This window comes from Oenanthe melanoleuca, chromosome 13, assembly GCF_029582105.1.
Source record: "Oenanthe melanoleuca isolate GR-GAL-2019-014 chromosome 13, OMel1.0, whole genome shotgun sequence".
In the NCBI taxonomy this organism is placed as follows: Eukaryota; Metazoa; Chordata; class Aves; order Passeriformes; family Muscicapidae; genus Oenanthe; species Oenanthe melanoleuca.
In genome coordinates, this window is record NC_079347.1 from 1,811,054 (window position 1) to 1,825,965 (window position 14,912).

The following is a 14,912-nucleotide window of genomic DNA, read 5'->3' on the forward strand; positions in this document are numbered from 1 at the left end:
CCGTGTCCCATGTCCCATGTCCCAGGTCCCGTGTCCCGTGTCCCATGTCTCAGGTGCCATATCCCATGTCCCATGTCCCCAGTCCCATGTCCCATGTCCCGTGTCCCCATGTCCCATGTCCCCGTGTCCCGTGTCCCGTGTCCCATGTCCCGTGTCCCTCACCCCTTGGCAATGGCTCCGCCTCCCCCTCCCGGGCCCCCGGCCCGTCCCCGCCACCGCCAGGCTCGCACCACACGGACAGCACAGCCATGTCACGTCTTTAATTTAAAAATAAATAAATATACACACACACAAACCCGCGTTCAAGCGCTTGGCGCAGCCAGGAGCCGCCTCTCCTCCCGCCACAGCCCCACAGCCAGTCCCAAGTACCCTGCGGATCATTTCAGCCGTGCAGTTCCACACCGGGGCTCCAGAGGGATTCTCCCTGTCCCCGCGGAGCGCCGAGCAAACACAACTTGTCCCGTTTGTCACCGCACAGCTCCCGCGCCCTCCCTCACAGCACCCCGACCCTGCCTGGAACAAACACTTATTGCTTCTGGGGATGCTTTTACCTCCCTCCTGCATTTCCCAGCTGATTGTGCTTCCCACAGGAGGTCTCCATCAAGTCCTCGAGATCTTTGGATGAAAGGTACAATCTGGTTTCAGTGCAAAACGCTGTGGAGGAGTTCGAGCTCCGTGCAGGACACTGTGAGTCTGGGAAGTCTCTGGATTTCATCTCCCTGCCTGCATCCCTCTACAGCCTCCCAGGAATGACAGGGAACATCCCAACTCTGCAACGAAGTCCAACCACTCTAATAGATTTCTAAGATATTCTACAAGCTATTCAATATATAAAAAGCAACATTATTTTCACTTTTTGTACACTCATGTGCTCAAAAGTGGGAAATACCAGAATCAAGGCTGCCTGCTCTGCCAGCCACCAAACTGGAATCATCACCCATTCTTGCCCTTAAAATCTGGCACTAAGAATTGGTGTGGTTGGGTCCACACCAACCCCTTCAAAATGCTCTTTTCACTGGTGCTTCTCCTGTTCCAGGTACCCCAAAAATTCTACTCAACTTCCCCTCATTCCTAACAAGGTTTCCTACAAATGGGGTATAAAAATGCGATTTGGAGAGTCACTATGTTGCTTTTCTCCTTTTTATGACATCCCACCACAGCACTGTTGCTGTCTGTGGAATGTTCTCCTCCCAGCTGGGATGTTTAGGGTTCATGTTCAAGCACCAGACCTCAAACCAACCCCTCATCCTCATGCAGAACCCAGAAAAGTTTTTTATTCCAGCTTCCTTTCATGCCAAACATCCCAGAGCAGCATGGATGGGACAGGGACATGCAGGGGACACACTGTGGCACCAACACCCCCAATTCCATCCAGTGGGACTCCTGCAGCACTGCATCAGAGCTCAGCACACAGTCTGAGCTTTAAAGGCAGGTTTAATCCTGGCATTTCCCAAGCTTTTGAAACCTCCCTAGGCTTCAGCCAAGGCCACCTGTGCCTCCTGTGTGACTCGAGTTTCAGCATGAGGCAGCAGCAGAGCCTTGCTCAGGTGTCCCTGCCTGCCATTCCCAGGGTCAGGGGGGAGCAGTGCTGCTCTGGGAGCCCCCACACAGGCAGGAATTCCCTGGAAAAGCAGCTCATTCCATGTAGGGCACACACCAGCCTGCCTGATGGGCAACACCAGCCTGACCTTGGTCTAACACTGGCCTGCTGCTCACAAGGACAGCCCAGCATCAACCTGCCCTTCAAGGCCTGGCTGTGTAAAGGAGGATCAAGAAAAACCAGGACATTGCCACATGGATCTTTTTCTTTGCAATATCATGTCTACAGTGAAACATTCATAGCTGCTCAACAGAGTAAAAATATGCTACATGAGAACTGTACTGGAAAAAAGCAGGGCCCTGGGGAGAGCTGGGGGAGTGTGCAGATAAAAACCAGAATGTAATAGCCAGCTTCAAAATATGCCACTGGAAACAGAGGAGAGAATGAGCACAGTTCTGCTCTCCCAACAGTCTGGCAGACACTGGGCTGGCTGCAATTCCCAGACTGCCGTGCTGGTGTCAGGATGGGCACAGCCCTCCCTGGAGAGCTGGGAATGTGACTCCCCTGGGGCAGGGACTGTCCCTCCTGCACGGGAACCACCCCAGCCCCGTGGCACAGCCCGACGGACAGGGGGAGGTGACAGGCAGCCCCTGCCCGGGGATCCAGGGAGCTGCAGATCACAGGAAACGTGGGAAGCAGGGAGGAGCCTGCTCTCCTGGGAAGCACACACAGCCTGGAGGGCAGACAAAGCACCCAGGCAGACGGGTCTGAGCTCAGTGTCCTGGGGAATGAATTTACAAAGTGTCACTGGTCCTTGGAACCAAATCTAATGTACAGGATATATTACAGCAACAGCAGCCCTGCAGCTCGTGCTGGCCCCTCCCTGCAGAGGGACTCCAATATCCAGACTTTACAACAGACTCCTTCCCTTTTCACATGGAGGAAAAGAAAAACCTAAGTGAAAACAGCAATAAATAAAAGTACATTGGGTGTGCATCCTGCTCAGCCCCCTTTGTGCATCCCAATCAGACTGGAGAGCTTCTCACAGTGCTCAAGTTTCAGGGACTCTGCTTTCTGTTTTAACCGCTCATCTCTGTAGAGCTTGGCCAAATTGGACAAATCAGACTCTGCAAGATGAAAGAAAAAGATGCATTAGGGTGAAGCCCTGAGCCTCCTTTAAAGAACTGTTTCTAAGTGCTTTGTTATCCTTGTGGCACTTTTAAATTTTAATTTTGGTAGGTACTGAAGTCAGGGAGGTGAACAGCTACCCAAGGGACTCGTCAGAAAGGCCTCCCTGCCCTTTCATTAACAATCTCAAATGTACTTTGCATTTTGTTCCCCTTCTTCTCAAAAGCCACATAAAACTGAAATAATCCCATTGTTTAAATTATTTCCTCCCAGTAATTCAGAGAAGTTTCTTTTGCTGATTAGCTGAGGAAGTCTTAATATAGGTTTCTCCCTGCAGAATAATTTGGCTGCAGGATTAGATGCACTGAGGAGAAGAGCAGTAATTTACTTCTGAAAAGGTCAACATCTCCGTAAGCACAGGCTACCTGATGACACTCAATTTTTCAAAGAGCTTTTATACACCTTACAAGCCCCTCATTTGACCAAATTATTCAGACTGGAAAGAACTTCAATAGAGCCTTTCATGCCTTACGTCCTCTGTCCCTGTCCCACTGAAATTTAAAGCCATTTAACCCTCCTCCCACTCACTGAAAAGCTTCACAAACTGACAGGCAGGAAGAGCTCATTTTAGAGCAGGAATCCATTTACAGGTTTATAACCAAAATACCACTCAAGCAGTGCTGGGCACAGCCTTGTCAAGTCTCCAGTAAGAACCAGGCTCAGGTAATTGTCCCTGAGCCCAGAGTCCCTGGAGTTGTGCAGCAGAGAATCTCAGTTTACATTTATCCAATTGAGGAAAATTGTTCCCTGCACTTTTGACAGATTCATTCAATCACATTTGCTCCTTGTGGGTTTCAGGCTTTCACAGAGTAGTTCCTTTGAAGCCTTTTCTTCAAGGAGGTTCTGAATTCCTACTACATTTGCATTGGATATACAGAAGAAATTCCCCCTGGCAGGGTGGGCAGGGCTGGCACAGGTGCCCAGAGCAGCTGTGGCTGCCCCTGGATCCCTGGCAGTGCCCAGGGCCAGGCTGGACACTGGGGTTGGAGCAGCCTGGGACACTGCAGGGTGGAACTGGATGAGCTTTGAGGTTCCTTCCAATCCAAACCATTCCATGATTCTGTGATATTTATCCTGATTCTCAGTTGCCTCTTTGTGACCTCTCTGCAGCCTCACTTTACAACTGAGCCATCCAGCTGAACCACCTCCTGTAAAACGTGGGAACCTTCTTTGAATTTAACTGTGCCATGGGTTTTAGAAGACCCAAACCCACAGCACACCCAACTTTCACACCCTGCTCTGCTGAGCAGTCTGGTGCAGCACTATAAAACTGACTGCCTGAACAAGGTACAACCAATCCAATATTTTAAAGGTTTTCCTCAAGGTTGTTGGACACCAGGTAACGCTTTTCATGTCTTAAAATGAAGGACTTTAAATCCCAAACTGTTCCTGAACTACTCACCTCTGTCTGTTCTGCTGGTGCTCAAGGGAAACGTGCCCCCAGTAAACACAACAAATGCACTATAAATAGACATTCAACTGACAAAAAGCTCACCACACTGAGTCCAGCACTTCAGCAAGGATTAAGGGACCAACACTGTGCAGCAACAGCTGACTAAGAACTGCCTCAGCATCTGCAGAACTTTTCCCCAGCACTCTGTCCTGTATGCAGAGTTTATTTTTACAAACATGACTGTCCTAAGGTCAGCCCAGTCTCAGCTATGGCCTGGATGGGAAGCACTCTGAAAATGTGAGTTTTTAATGACAGTGTGGCTCCAGGCCATGCTAACTGTGGCTGCTGTAAATGTATTTGCAGCTGGTGACTAACACAGCCCCTGAGTGCACAAAGCTCTGGAGGAGCAGGGCTTGGCACTGCAGGCTGGATCATCTCCCCTCTCTGGCTCACAAACCCTGTCCCCTCTTTGGGGCTGTGCTCTCCTCAGCTCCAGCTCTCTGTGAAAGAGACTGTGGGGACTTCCAGCTGCACAGGTCAATCCAAGGGATTTTTCTGTAAGAAATAAACTCCCCCTTAGCAAGTGTACAGTTATGAGTATGAACATCCACATTATTCCTAGGGGCTGCTCCTGCCAGCCACACATACTCAAAGTTCACCAATCAAACACACCAAAAACTGCAGGACTTTGATAGTCTTATATCTTTTCCTTACTAACTTCAGAGCCTACATATTTTTATTTCTCTTTAAAAGCAGGATTGGTAACTTTTATGTAAAATAAGCCAAAACAAGCCTTCCCATCAAATACCTGTAAAGAATCTGGAGTCAGCAAAACTATTTTACCTCTCCTTTAGGATTAAATGAGATTAAATGTCTTCTTCAGATAAATTGGTGAAGAAACTGAAAACAAGTGCAAAGGCACTTTTTAGCAGTGTGCTGAGGGCTGCTCTGCACAGAGCAGTTTAAAATCCCCACCAGTGTGTGAAATACTCCTGAGCATTCACACAACTTGCTCCAGCTTCCTTTCCACACAGCACTACTCAGTGTTGACTCATTTGAAGGTGATGAGTTCTTTAAGTGAATAAAATCAGTGAATAAAACCAGTCACAACATCCCAGCCTAAGCTCCTCCTTGGGATTTCTGTTATCATCCTGCAAGCAGCAGGAATTTGCTGTCTCTTCAATGAACCAGATTAGTAGCAATTAACAAGCAATAAAATATGAGGTTAACATGTCTTTATTTGTGCCACTGATCCACTCAGGGCTGAGTAAGAATTTTGCATTTTGATTTTGAATGCTCACATCTGTGTTCTTCCTTTCTGCATTTAATTCTTGTTTTTGAAAGACTTGAAAATGGTGAAAAACATGATCTCCAACTCAGCTAAAGATAGAAAATGCAAATAACACCCAAACCACAGAAGTGTGCTCAGAAAACTGACACCAGGAACACAGCCCAGGGAGCCAAGAGCACCTGGGCACACTCTGGACTCTCCAGGAGAAATCTGAAGGAAAAAGTTACAGAAACTTCTTGTGGAACCAGTCAAAGCAAAACTGATTTTGCTCCAGCCAAGGAAACATGGAATAGGTGATGTGTCAAGATCTTTTCCAGCCTAGCAATCTGTCAGGGCTAGATAAATGTGATGGGTTGTATGTTTAAAACATCACTAAGGGTTATTCAAGCATAAAACCTGAGTGGAAAAAACTGACTCAAATGGTGAAGTCTACTTTCCACTCATCTCTCAGAATCACTTAAAATGGATTTTGACAGATCTCAAGAATAGCAAGTTCAGTGTTAAGAGCAGACGTGAGACACCTTAAACCAGTGCAAGGCTGAGATGTTACAAGGATTGGAAACTGAGGCTAAAAACAGCAGAGCTTTGTGAGCCACAGCCAGCCCCCAGCCCCTAAAACACCCCTGGGACAGAAATAACTTACTTTGCTGTTTCTCCTTCCAGCAGCTGGTCTGAATGTAGTCTATGTAATCTTTCTCAACTGTTTTCTCAAGCTCTTGAAGTTCTGCTCCTTGATAATTCTTTTCAAAGTTTTTATCAACATAGTAAGGCACCTGCAAGTTCTCTGTTTCTCTGCTGACAACGTGGCCTATGGACCTGTGGGAGCAGCAGGGAGAAATGAGATGTTTCAGCAGTTCAGACCTCAAGAAACCAAGAGCTATTTCTCCATATTAGCATTTCCAGAGGCAAGCATTTACAGCAATGCTTGTACAGCATTTCTGAAGGATTATGGCTCCCTCAACCATCCACTCAGGAAATTACAATCTCATGGACAGCAAGCTGTGCAGTACAAACAGAATCCACCCTCCTGCTACAATCATAGGAAAATATTCCAGAGTTTAGAAAAACTTAGGGCACAATGCAGCTGGATCTGGATTTTCCAATCCTTTGGATCCTTTAGCAGAAATAACATTTAGCAGGGGAGATTCTAGTTACACTTTTCTTCAGGGTTTTATAATCACCAGTAAACAAGGAGAGGCATGGAACAGGCTGGAAAATACCCTGTGGAAGAATGAGCCCCTCTGACACAGCCACTGGGGTAAACCACACTCCTGGAGTTAATTTCCTTATTTGAGCAGAGATACCCAGGCCTCTGCTGGAACCACTGCCCACAGAGAGAGGCAGGCAGCCAAAACACAAAGGTTACATTCTACTCAAAGGAATCCTGTTTGCCCCTTTTGCCTGGATTCATCTTTTCCTTCTCTTTCCATGTGTCTCAGAGGTGTCCCCAGATTCTTTCAGTTTTTAGGCTGTCCAGTTGTTTCAAGGCTTTGATTTAGATAAACAGCCTAACTCTGAACCAGGCTCTGTCTCCCATCACCAGGAGAAGGGGAGGTAGTGAAGAAAAGCAGCTCAGCTGCTGTGGGGGCAGTGTGGGAGGTTTCACATGGGACTGGCAGATAGCAAAAACACTCCCTGGAAAAGAAAACTACCCTAAAAACATCCACCCTCCTGTTCTTCTCTGAGGGCCTCATGCTGACATGGTGTGGTAAAATGATGAGGGGTGTGGGGCTGCTCTGGCAGAGGAGAGGAGGGCAAGGCTGGGCCTGAGCAGTTTTACTCCTCCAAGGGAACAAGGGGACTGTTTGGAGCTGCTGCTTGTCCCAAACCTGCCAGTCCCTCTCCTCTCTCAGTAAGGGCCAGCCCAGTGCAGCTCTTTCCCTTCTCCTGGATGCTGAGAGCAGCATGTGGGGTTCCCTCTGCCCCACAGCAGCTCTGGTGGGGCCCTTCTGTTCCCAGAGCTCACCAGCCCCCAGGGCCCTGCTTCTCTGAGAGGCTAAACCAGGGCATTTCAAGGCTTTAATGATTTGTTGAGCTCCCAGTGGAATCTGTGCTCCAGAAAAGATTTGGATTTACACTGCAAACCACAGGTTTCATTTTTTAGCTGCTTTCCAGAGGAACCTCAGGCTTCCACAGACTCTGGGGGTTGGTCAGATCAGAGGCTCATTGGCATCCACACTCCCCATCCTGTATCACTGTGCAAAACCATTCCATGCCAGCTGAGGAAGGTTTCTGACCCTCTCAGTTCAGCACCCTGGGCACTAAAGCTCCCCTCATTTCACAGTGCTCAGAACTCAGCAGTGCAGGCTGCTGCTATTTCCTTATCTACAGACTGGAAACATTTTCTCTAAAGAGCACAACACTAACATGCATTTTGCTATCAAACCCAACTTCCATCTGCCTCCATACTGCAAACAGCAAAGCAGAAAAATGTGGTTTGAAAGGACTTACGATTTGTAGAATAAGCTGTAGGGTGGGTTGGTGGCCATCAGCTGGGTTATAACTGACACTATTATGATGATGAAAACTGGCATCAACTGGATAAATGCAGAGTATGAATTCTGAAAAGTACAAGGATTAGCAGCCAAGAAAATACAGAGATGGAAAAAGGCATCTGTTCACAGAAGCCAGGCTATCAATCACAGATCAACACCATGTTACATGTAAAGGAAATTTTACATCAAAGGAAAAAGAGGAAGTACTCTGGGATTTTCAGAGGGAAGACATTGTAATTTCTAAAAAAATCTTTATTGATAATATCAAAACACTCTTGAACACCATTTCCTTTCCACTATCTTTTCCTCTGCCCTTTCCTTCACAGTGCCCAGAGCACTATTGTTCCTGTCAGTGTCCAATCCAGCCTGCAATTCCTGTGTGCCTGTGGCTTTCCTGCACCCTCTCCATTTGCTCTCCATTGTAAAGATCTCAGCCTCTGCTCAAGCCTTGCATTTAATGGCTGAGCACTAAAGGGTTAAGAGCTCCCATGCAGTGTAACTTCAGACAGGATGCAAGCACTGGGGCTTCTGACTGGATTAATTTAGCAGAACAAAAGAGTGGAAACATTATCAAATAGAAAACACTGATCTTTCCTTCTGCTCTTTCATTTCTTTCTAAACTGGCTTTTAAATGCCTTTTCTTATGCAGAGGAAAATACAATATTCAGTTAGTTAGGCTTTGCCCTCTGCCCTGGGATACCAGTAAGGATTCCTGATGTGGGATTCACAGAATCCCAGTATGGCTGAGGTTGGAAAAGCTTTCTCAGCCCATCCAGTCCCAGCTGTGCCCCATCCCCACCCTGTCCCCAGCCCAGAGCTCTCAGTGCCACCTCCAGGATGGGCACTGCAACCCTCCCTGGGCAGTTCCAATCCCTGAGCTCCCTTTCCATGGGGAAATTCCTGCTGCTGTCCCCCCTGAGCTCCCCTGGCCCAGCCTGAGGCCGTTCCCTCTCCTCTTGTCCCTGTTCCTGTTCCCAGAGCCCGACCCCCCCGGCTGTCCCCTCCTGGCAGGGAGCTGTGCAGAGCCACAAGGGCCCTGAGCCTCCTTTTCTCCAGGCTGAGCCCCTTCCCAGCTCCCTCAGCCTCTCCTGGGGCTCCAGACCCTCCCCAAGCCCTGTTCCCTCCCTGGACACGTTCCAGTCCCTCAGTGTCTTTCCTACAGTGAGGGGCTGGATTCACTTCACTCAGTTGAGGTATCTGTCAGTTGTACCAGGCTATTTTTTTCTTTTTTTTTCTGAGTCTGAGACTCAGAAGGAAAAACTCATTTTCCTTGGAGAATGATCCCTGGAGGTTAAGAGACTGTCTCCAGAGGAAGACGTTGCCAAGGCAGGTGGCAGGTGTGTATGTGCACTGCCAACAAAGCACACCTTGTGTCTCCTCTGAAGTCTCATTTGGCAGAAATGTGCCCCAGGCCCATCCTGTCCCCAGCTGGAAGAGGCCTGTGCAGCCCCTGGGTGCTCATTTACTGAAGGATTAAATCCACCTTGAGGACAAACCACTACTTCCACATCCATCACCAACCCTCATTTGGACTAACTGTTGCTGGATTACCAAGCACTGGAGCTTGCAAAAACCCTCAGTGACAAAAACTGGGGGGCCTGAGGTGCTACACACACAATGGATCTTTACAGCAGTGATTAACAAAGCCACCCAACAGAGAAAACATCAGTGTGGCTGCAGCCCTGGAGGATAAACACTGGGAGGCTTTGTCCTGGCTTTGGAAGAGGATCCCTCACCCTGCTGAGATGCTGAAATATTGAAGCTGAGGAGATCTCTCCTCCTGGCTACCTGTGGCCTGTGCTCCTCCTCCTCTGGCTCCTGAGTCCACGCCCTCTCAGCCCGGTGCCTCCGTGGGTAATAGTGAGCATCTCTGGCTACATTGGAGAACATGTGGATATTCCCTGCAAAAGAACCCAGCACACACCCATGCTTCACCCATCTGGGACTCACCTGCATGCCTCAGTTTCTACTGACTTATCCAGCTTTATACTCCACAACCTGAATTACAGCTGGGACATCTCAGAGCAAAAAGCACAAACCACCTCAGAATTAAACACCACAATGTTATTCCAGAAAGCCTACCAGAGAAATTGTAGTGTGCTCCAATCCATCTTAATTTAAATCAAGCTGCAGAAACATGTTCTGATTTTTATGATTGTATCTCATATTTTAATGCTGTTCTTGTCACATTCACTTGCAAGGCTGTGGCAGGACAATGAATTTGCTTCACCAGGATCAGGCTGTGAATTATGGTCTCCCATAATTACTGAATCTGGTCTTCTACCCTTATTTCTAATTCCTCTGCCTTCAAGCCATTAATAATTTCACTTAATTATTTTATAATAAAGAAAGAGATTTCAAAAAGACTAAAAAAGGAGAACAATTCAGGATTTTCTTTTTTGCACATGGAATGTGGTTGATTTATTTTTAAAAAACCTAAAATGAGGGAAGAATTGCATTTGCTGCTTCAATTTGAAGCTCAGGATATGATTTTATCACCATATGAATATCTTAATAATAGCTGTGCTCTCCTCTTTTGAAACTCAGAATGTCTTTGTGTCGGAGAATTGAAATCTGTGGCTTATCATCACAACAGAAATGCAAAACTATTTTTAAGCCCTGGGGAAGATGTCACATTATTTTATACTCTTATCCTGTCCTTTTTTTTGAGTTTCCCAAAGAATCCTGCAAGAAACCTGGGCAAAGGTGACCCCTGCTATTGTGTCAAAAGCCCTGTTCCATTGCTTGTTCAAAGATTTTCCAAGCTCTAGGCATGTGTGCAGTCAGAGCTCCAACAGCGAGCCAAGCCAGGCTGGCTCCAAGGAGGAAAGTTTCTTTAGGGAAAAAAGAAACTTTATTTCTATCCTTCAACATTTCCCAATCAGGATTTTATCCAGCTGTGAAAAGAAGCAGCCAGTGTGGGAAAAGAAGAATGGCTTTTATAGGGGTGCCTAGAAAAAAAGTTTTCCCAAATTTTAAGTTCCTCCAAGAATTTCTGGCAGCAGTTTCTTTGTTCCATGTGCATTTATTTTTTATGAGAAGAACTTGTAGCCTCTCTTCATTACAATTGCAACACTCTGCCACGTGGAGTCTCCTTTGAGTTCAACCACATTTAACATTTTATATTTAACTATTTTTTCATGGAATACCCATAGAGGAAAATTGCACAGTAAAAAACAAAGCCACAAACCTGCCATCAAAAGACCAGTGAGGAAACTCTTGTTTACTAACAACACCCAATATTAAAAAAATTGTATTTTTATTTTCTTATTCTTCCCTGCTTTGCTAAAAATTCCCATTTTCTCCTTCTTGCCAGTCTTCCTAATAAAACAAGTACCAAAACCCCTCACACAGCTCCTCAGTTTCCTAACCCTAACCTTAATCCCAACCCTTAACCCAATATTCCTAACCCAAACCCTGACCAAACCCTGATCCTAGGACACACACATAAGTAATGCTAACCCTAACCCAAACCCTAACCCTAACCATATTCCTAACCCTAAACCAAACCCTAATCCTAACCCAAATCCTAACCATAACCCAAGCCCTTACCCTAACACTAACCCTAACCCTAACACAAATCCAACATTAAGCCTAACCCTAAACCTAGTCCTAACCCTAATCCTAACCCTAGACATAACCCTAAACCCAGCCCAAACCCTAACCCTAACTCTAGCCCTAACCATAACCCTAGGTCAAACCCAACACTAACTCCAACCCTAGCCCTAACCTTAATCCTAGGTTAAACCCAACACTAATGCTAACTCAAATCCAATCCCAATCCCAAACCCAAACCCCAGCCCAATCCCAAACCCCAGCCCCTCCACTCCAAGCATGCCTGTTCCCCACATTCCACGAGGGTGATGTCCCACAAAGGGCACCTCCAGGTGCAATTCCTTGCAGTCAGAGATGGAAAATGTGCAGACTCCAGCTGGAATTACACCATGCTAGGGCTGGCTTTGCATATCCACTGGTGCAAGTCTGGGGTCTGAGATCCCCTTAGCTGCAAATGCACCACTCACAGCAACTACTCATCTGTGTGTCTGCAGGCTGTAGTAACTAGGGTGCACCTCACTTTTTCTGACACCTTGGAGGTGAAAAGCTCCCAGGAGTGCTAGAGCAATTCCTTAGATGCTGCCAGGAAGGCCCTTGAAGTCCTCACACTTCTCAGACTTCATTTTAATCCACTGATCTTGCAGGATTGATTTTTCCTACAAATCCAAGAGCCAAGACTGGGCTGAGATATGCATGGAGCTACTCCAGGTGCAGCTCCCACTGCACATCCCCAGGATCCTGGCTCCTCTCCTGGCAGGCTGTAATTTCATTACAGCACAGGCTGCTGTGAGGCACAGGAGCTCCTGTTTCCCCTGAGACCACAGCTCCAGGAGCTGGGCCATGCTGTCAGGTGCCTCAAGTACAACCCCAGTCATGGAATTGTTCATGTTGGAAAAGATCTCTGAGGTCATTGAGTCCAACCCACATCAAAAACAACTCTGATCCCTTCTCATTCATACCCTGTTTTACCTCCCATATCATTACTGGCTTCAAATGATGGAGGGAATAAAAGAAAGGCAGAAATCAAATGTGAAAAGGTTTCTGCTCCTTTCAGATGTATCACCAACTCTTTGGGCAGTCCCAAGCGAAGCTGAACTTCCTCATGGTTTACAGAATCACAGAATATGCTGAGTTTAAGGGACTCTCAAGGATCATCCAGCTCCTGGGCCTGCTCAGACCCTCCAACAATCCCCCCTGGGCATCCCTGGGGGTGCTGTCCAAACCCTCCTGGAGCTCTGGCAGCCTCAGGGCTGTGTCCATTCCCTAGGGAATCCCAGCACCCTGTGGGTGAGGGAAGTAACTTCTCCCAAAATCCAGCCTGGCCCTACTTTGCCCCAGCTCCAGCTGCTCCCTCAGGGCTAGTCAGTCCACTGGAAACCACTGCAGACAGGTACTGACCTGTAGGGAAGTGCCCACCAAAAAACACATTGAATATTTCCTCGGGTGTGATGTCTGCTTCGAATTCTGTGTAGTAACTGTAGTGCCTGGCCTGGCCAGCGCTGACGTGCTCGCGGTCGCTGCCCAGCTCATCGTAGCGCAGCCGCTTCTCAGGGTTGCTCAGCACTGCAAAAGCGTTGCCTATTGCTGGAGAGGGAATTCAAACCAGGGTTACATCCCCACAGCTCACACTTCTCCAGCAGAGCAGCAAAAAACAACCCAAAGGAAGCTGTGTTTGAACAAAGATTGAGCTACCTTTACAAAAGATGTGCAACAGCTCTGGCACTACCTGTGATGGAAACCACTTCCTGCTGTCCCTGATGTCAGGAGAAAAAGTGTCCAAGTGTGTGGAGAGATTCAAAATATTTCTAAAACTATTATCACTTCAGCCAAGAAATTGAGTGAGAATGGAGCATTTTATCAGCTCAAGCCAAATGCAAGTTTGGTCCAAGTGCACCTCCATGTCCCAATTAACACAAAGTTAATAAATGCAGGGACCAATTAAAATGCACAGCTTTTCCTGCTGGCAGAGATGCTCCTGAAGCATGTGGCACATCTATTTCACACCTCACATCCAACCACTCAGAAGTGTTTGTTTGGCTCATCTTCTTCTCTGATCTCTGGCAGAACAAGTTCATAGAGAAATATAACCCAAACACAAATAAAGGACAGCCCTCCAGAAGCTCCTTGTTTTAACAGACTGTGAATGAATCACTTGCTTTCCTCCTGCTGGGCTGCATGGAAAGGGGAAATATGGATGAGTTTAGACACTGCAGCATAACTGAGAACTCCAGACACAGAGCACTGGATTCAATTTCATATTCCCATACATATATATAAAAATAACACTTTATTCATGACAAGGAGCAGTTGTTGATGACAGCCAATTGTGCTGCATGGGCAATGCCAGCTCCAAGTTCTGAACCTTCTTCAGCATAATGGAATCCCAGAATGGTTTGGGTTGGAAGGAACCACCAAGATCACCTCATTCCAATCCCCTGCCATCAGCAGGGACAGCGCCCATTGAGGAGGCTGCTCCAAGCCCCATCCAAGGTGGCCTTGGACACTTGCAGGGATCCAGGGCAGCCACAGCTTCTCTGGGCACCCTGTGCCAGGGCCTCACACCCTCACAGGGAACAATTTCTTTCTAACATGCCACCTATCCCCCCTTCTGACAGCGTAGAGGCCACTCGCTGTGTCCTGTCCCTCCAAACCCTTGCACAGCTGCTCAGAAGTGGGAACGAGACCTGGGATGCACTCCCCACGGTGTCTAAGGCAGACGTGCGTTCTGCAGCAGGTTCTGTGCGGGCCTGTCGGGTCCGAGCCCCGCCCGGCTCCGGGCCGCCTCTGCCCCTCACCTCACCTCACCTTTGAAGGCCTCGGTGGCTCCGGGCGCGCGGTTCTTGTCGGGGTGGAACTTGAGGGCCAGCCTGCGGTAGGCCCGCTTCAGCTCCTCCTCGCCGGCGTCGCGGCTCACCCCCAGGATCTCGTAGTAATCGCGGCACCGCTTGATCCTGAGGGGCACACGGCGTTAGCCCGGGCCCGCTGCCGCCCTTCCCGGGCTCCCCCCGCCCCCGCCGCTCACCGCTGCACCCCGTCCAGCTGCTCGGCCGTGTAGGTCATGGCGGCCCGCGGCCACTGCCGCCCCTCGCTCACCGCCCGCCGCCCCGCGCCGCCATCTTGTGCGCGGGGGCTGCTGGGAGCGGCGTGACGTCACGGCGAAGGGCGGTGACGTCATGAGGGGTTCTGAGGGCAGCGGGAAGTCGAGGAATGGTGGAGTTGTGGAATTATTGTTATGAAGGAGAAACAAAAGTCTCGATAGTTAGCAAAATTTAGATCGATTTATTTTATACAGACAGAGCAAGCAGCGCTGGGGAGGCAGAGGGGTCACCGCCCACTCCACCGAACTTGGGTTTGCAGCTCCCTTTACAGCATGGTTTCCTTGTAGTCATCAATGATTGCTGGTTTTTTTTTGTTGCCATAATTTTGCCAGGTAAGCAGTGGTGGTCCGTG

At 48.2% G+C, this 14,912-nt stretch overlaps 1 protein-coding gene across 1 annotated transcript; it reads right to left on the reverse strand.

Moving 5' to 3' along the window:
* Positions 1-240: 240 nt before the first annotated feature.
* On the reverse strand, positions 241-14,619 carry DNAJC18 (DnaJ heat shock protein family (Hsp40) member C18). Its single transcript, XM_056502138.1, has 7 exons — positions 14,485-14,619; positions 14,268-14,413; positions 12,861-13,046; positions 9,696-9,808; positions 7,864-7,973; positions 6,056-6,228; positions 241-2,667 (listed from the first exon to the last, which is right to left on the reverse strand). Exons 1-7 carry the CDS (start codon positions 14,520-14,522, stop codon positions 2,543-2,545), a joined length of 891 nt encoding a protein of 296 aa, XP_056358113.1. The 5' UTR covers positions 14,523-14,619; the 3' UTR covers positions 241-2,542.
* Between the last annotated feature and the right edge of the window lie 293 nt (positions 14,620-14,912).

Excerpts from the sequence above, each read along its gene's own strand:
- DNAJC18 (XM_056502138.1), bottom strand. The coding sequence starts at position 14,522 with ATGACCTACACGGCCGAGCAGCTGGACGGGGTGCAGCG. Across the intron at positions 9,809-12,860 it reads TGGTGGGCACTTCCCTACAG|GGAATATCCACATGTTCTCC; the intron begins GTCAGTACCTGT and ends GTTCTTTTGCAG. Across the intron at positions 2,668-6,055 it reads CTGGAAGGAGAAACAGCAAA|AGTCTGATTTGTCCAATTTG; the intron begins GTAAGTTATTTC and ends TTCATCTTGCAG.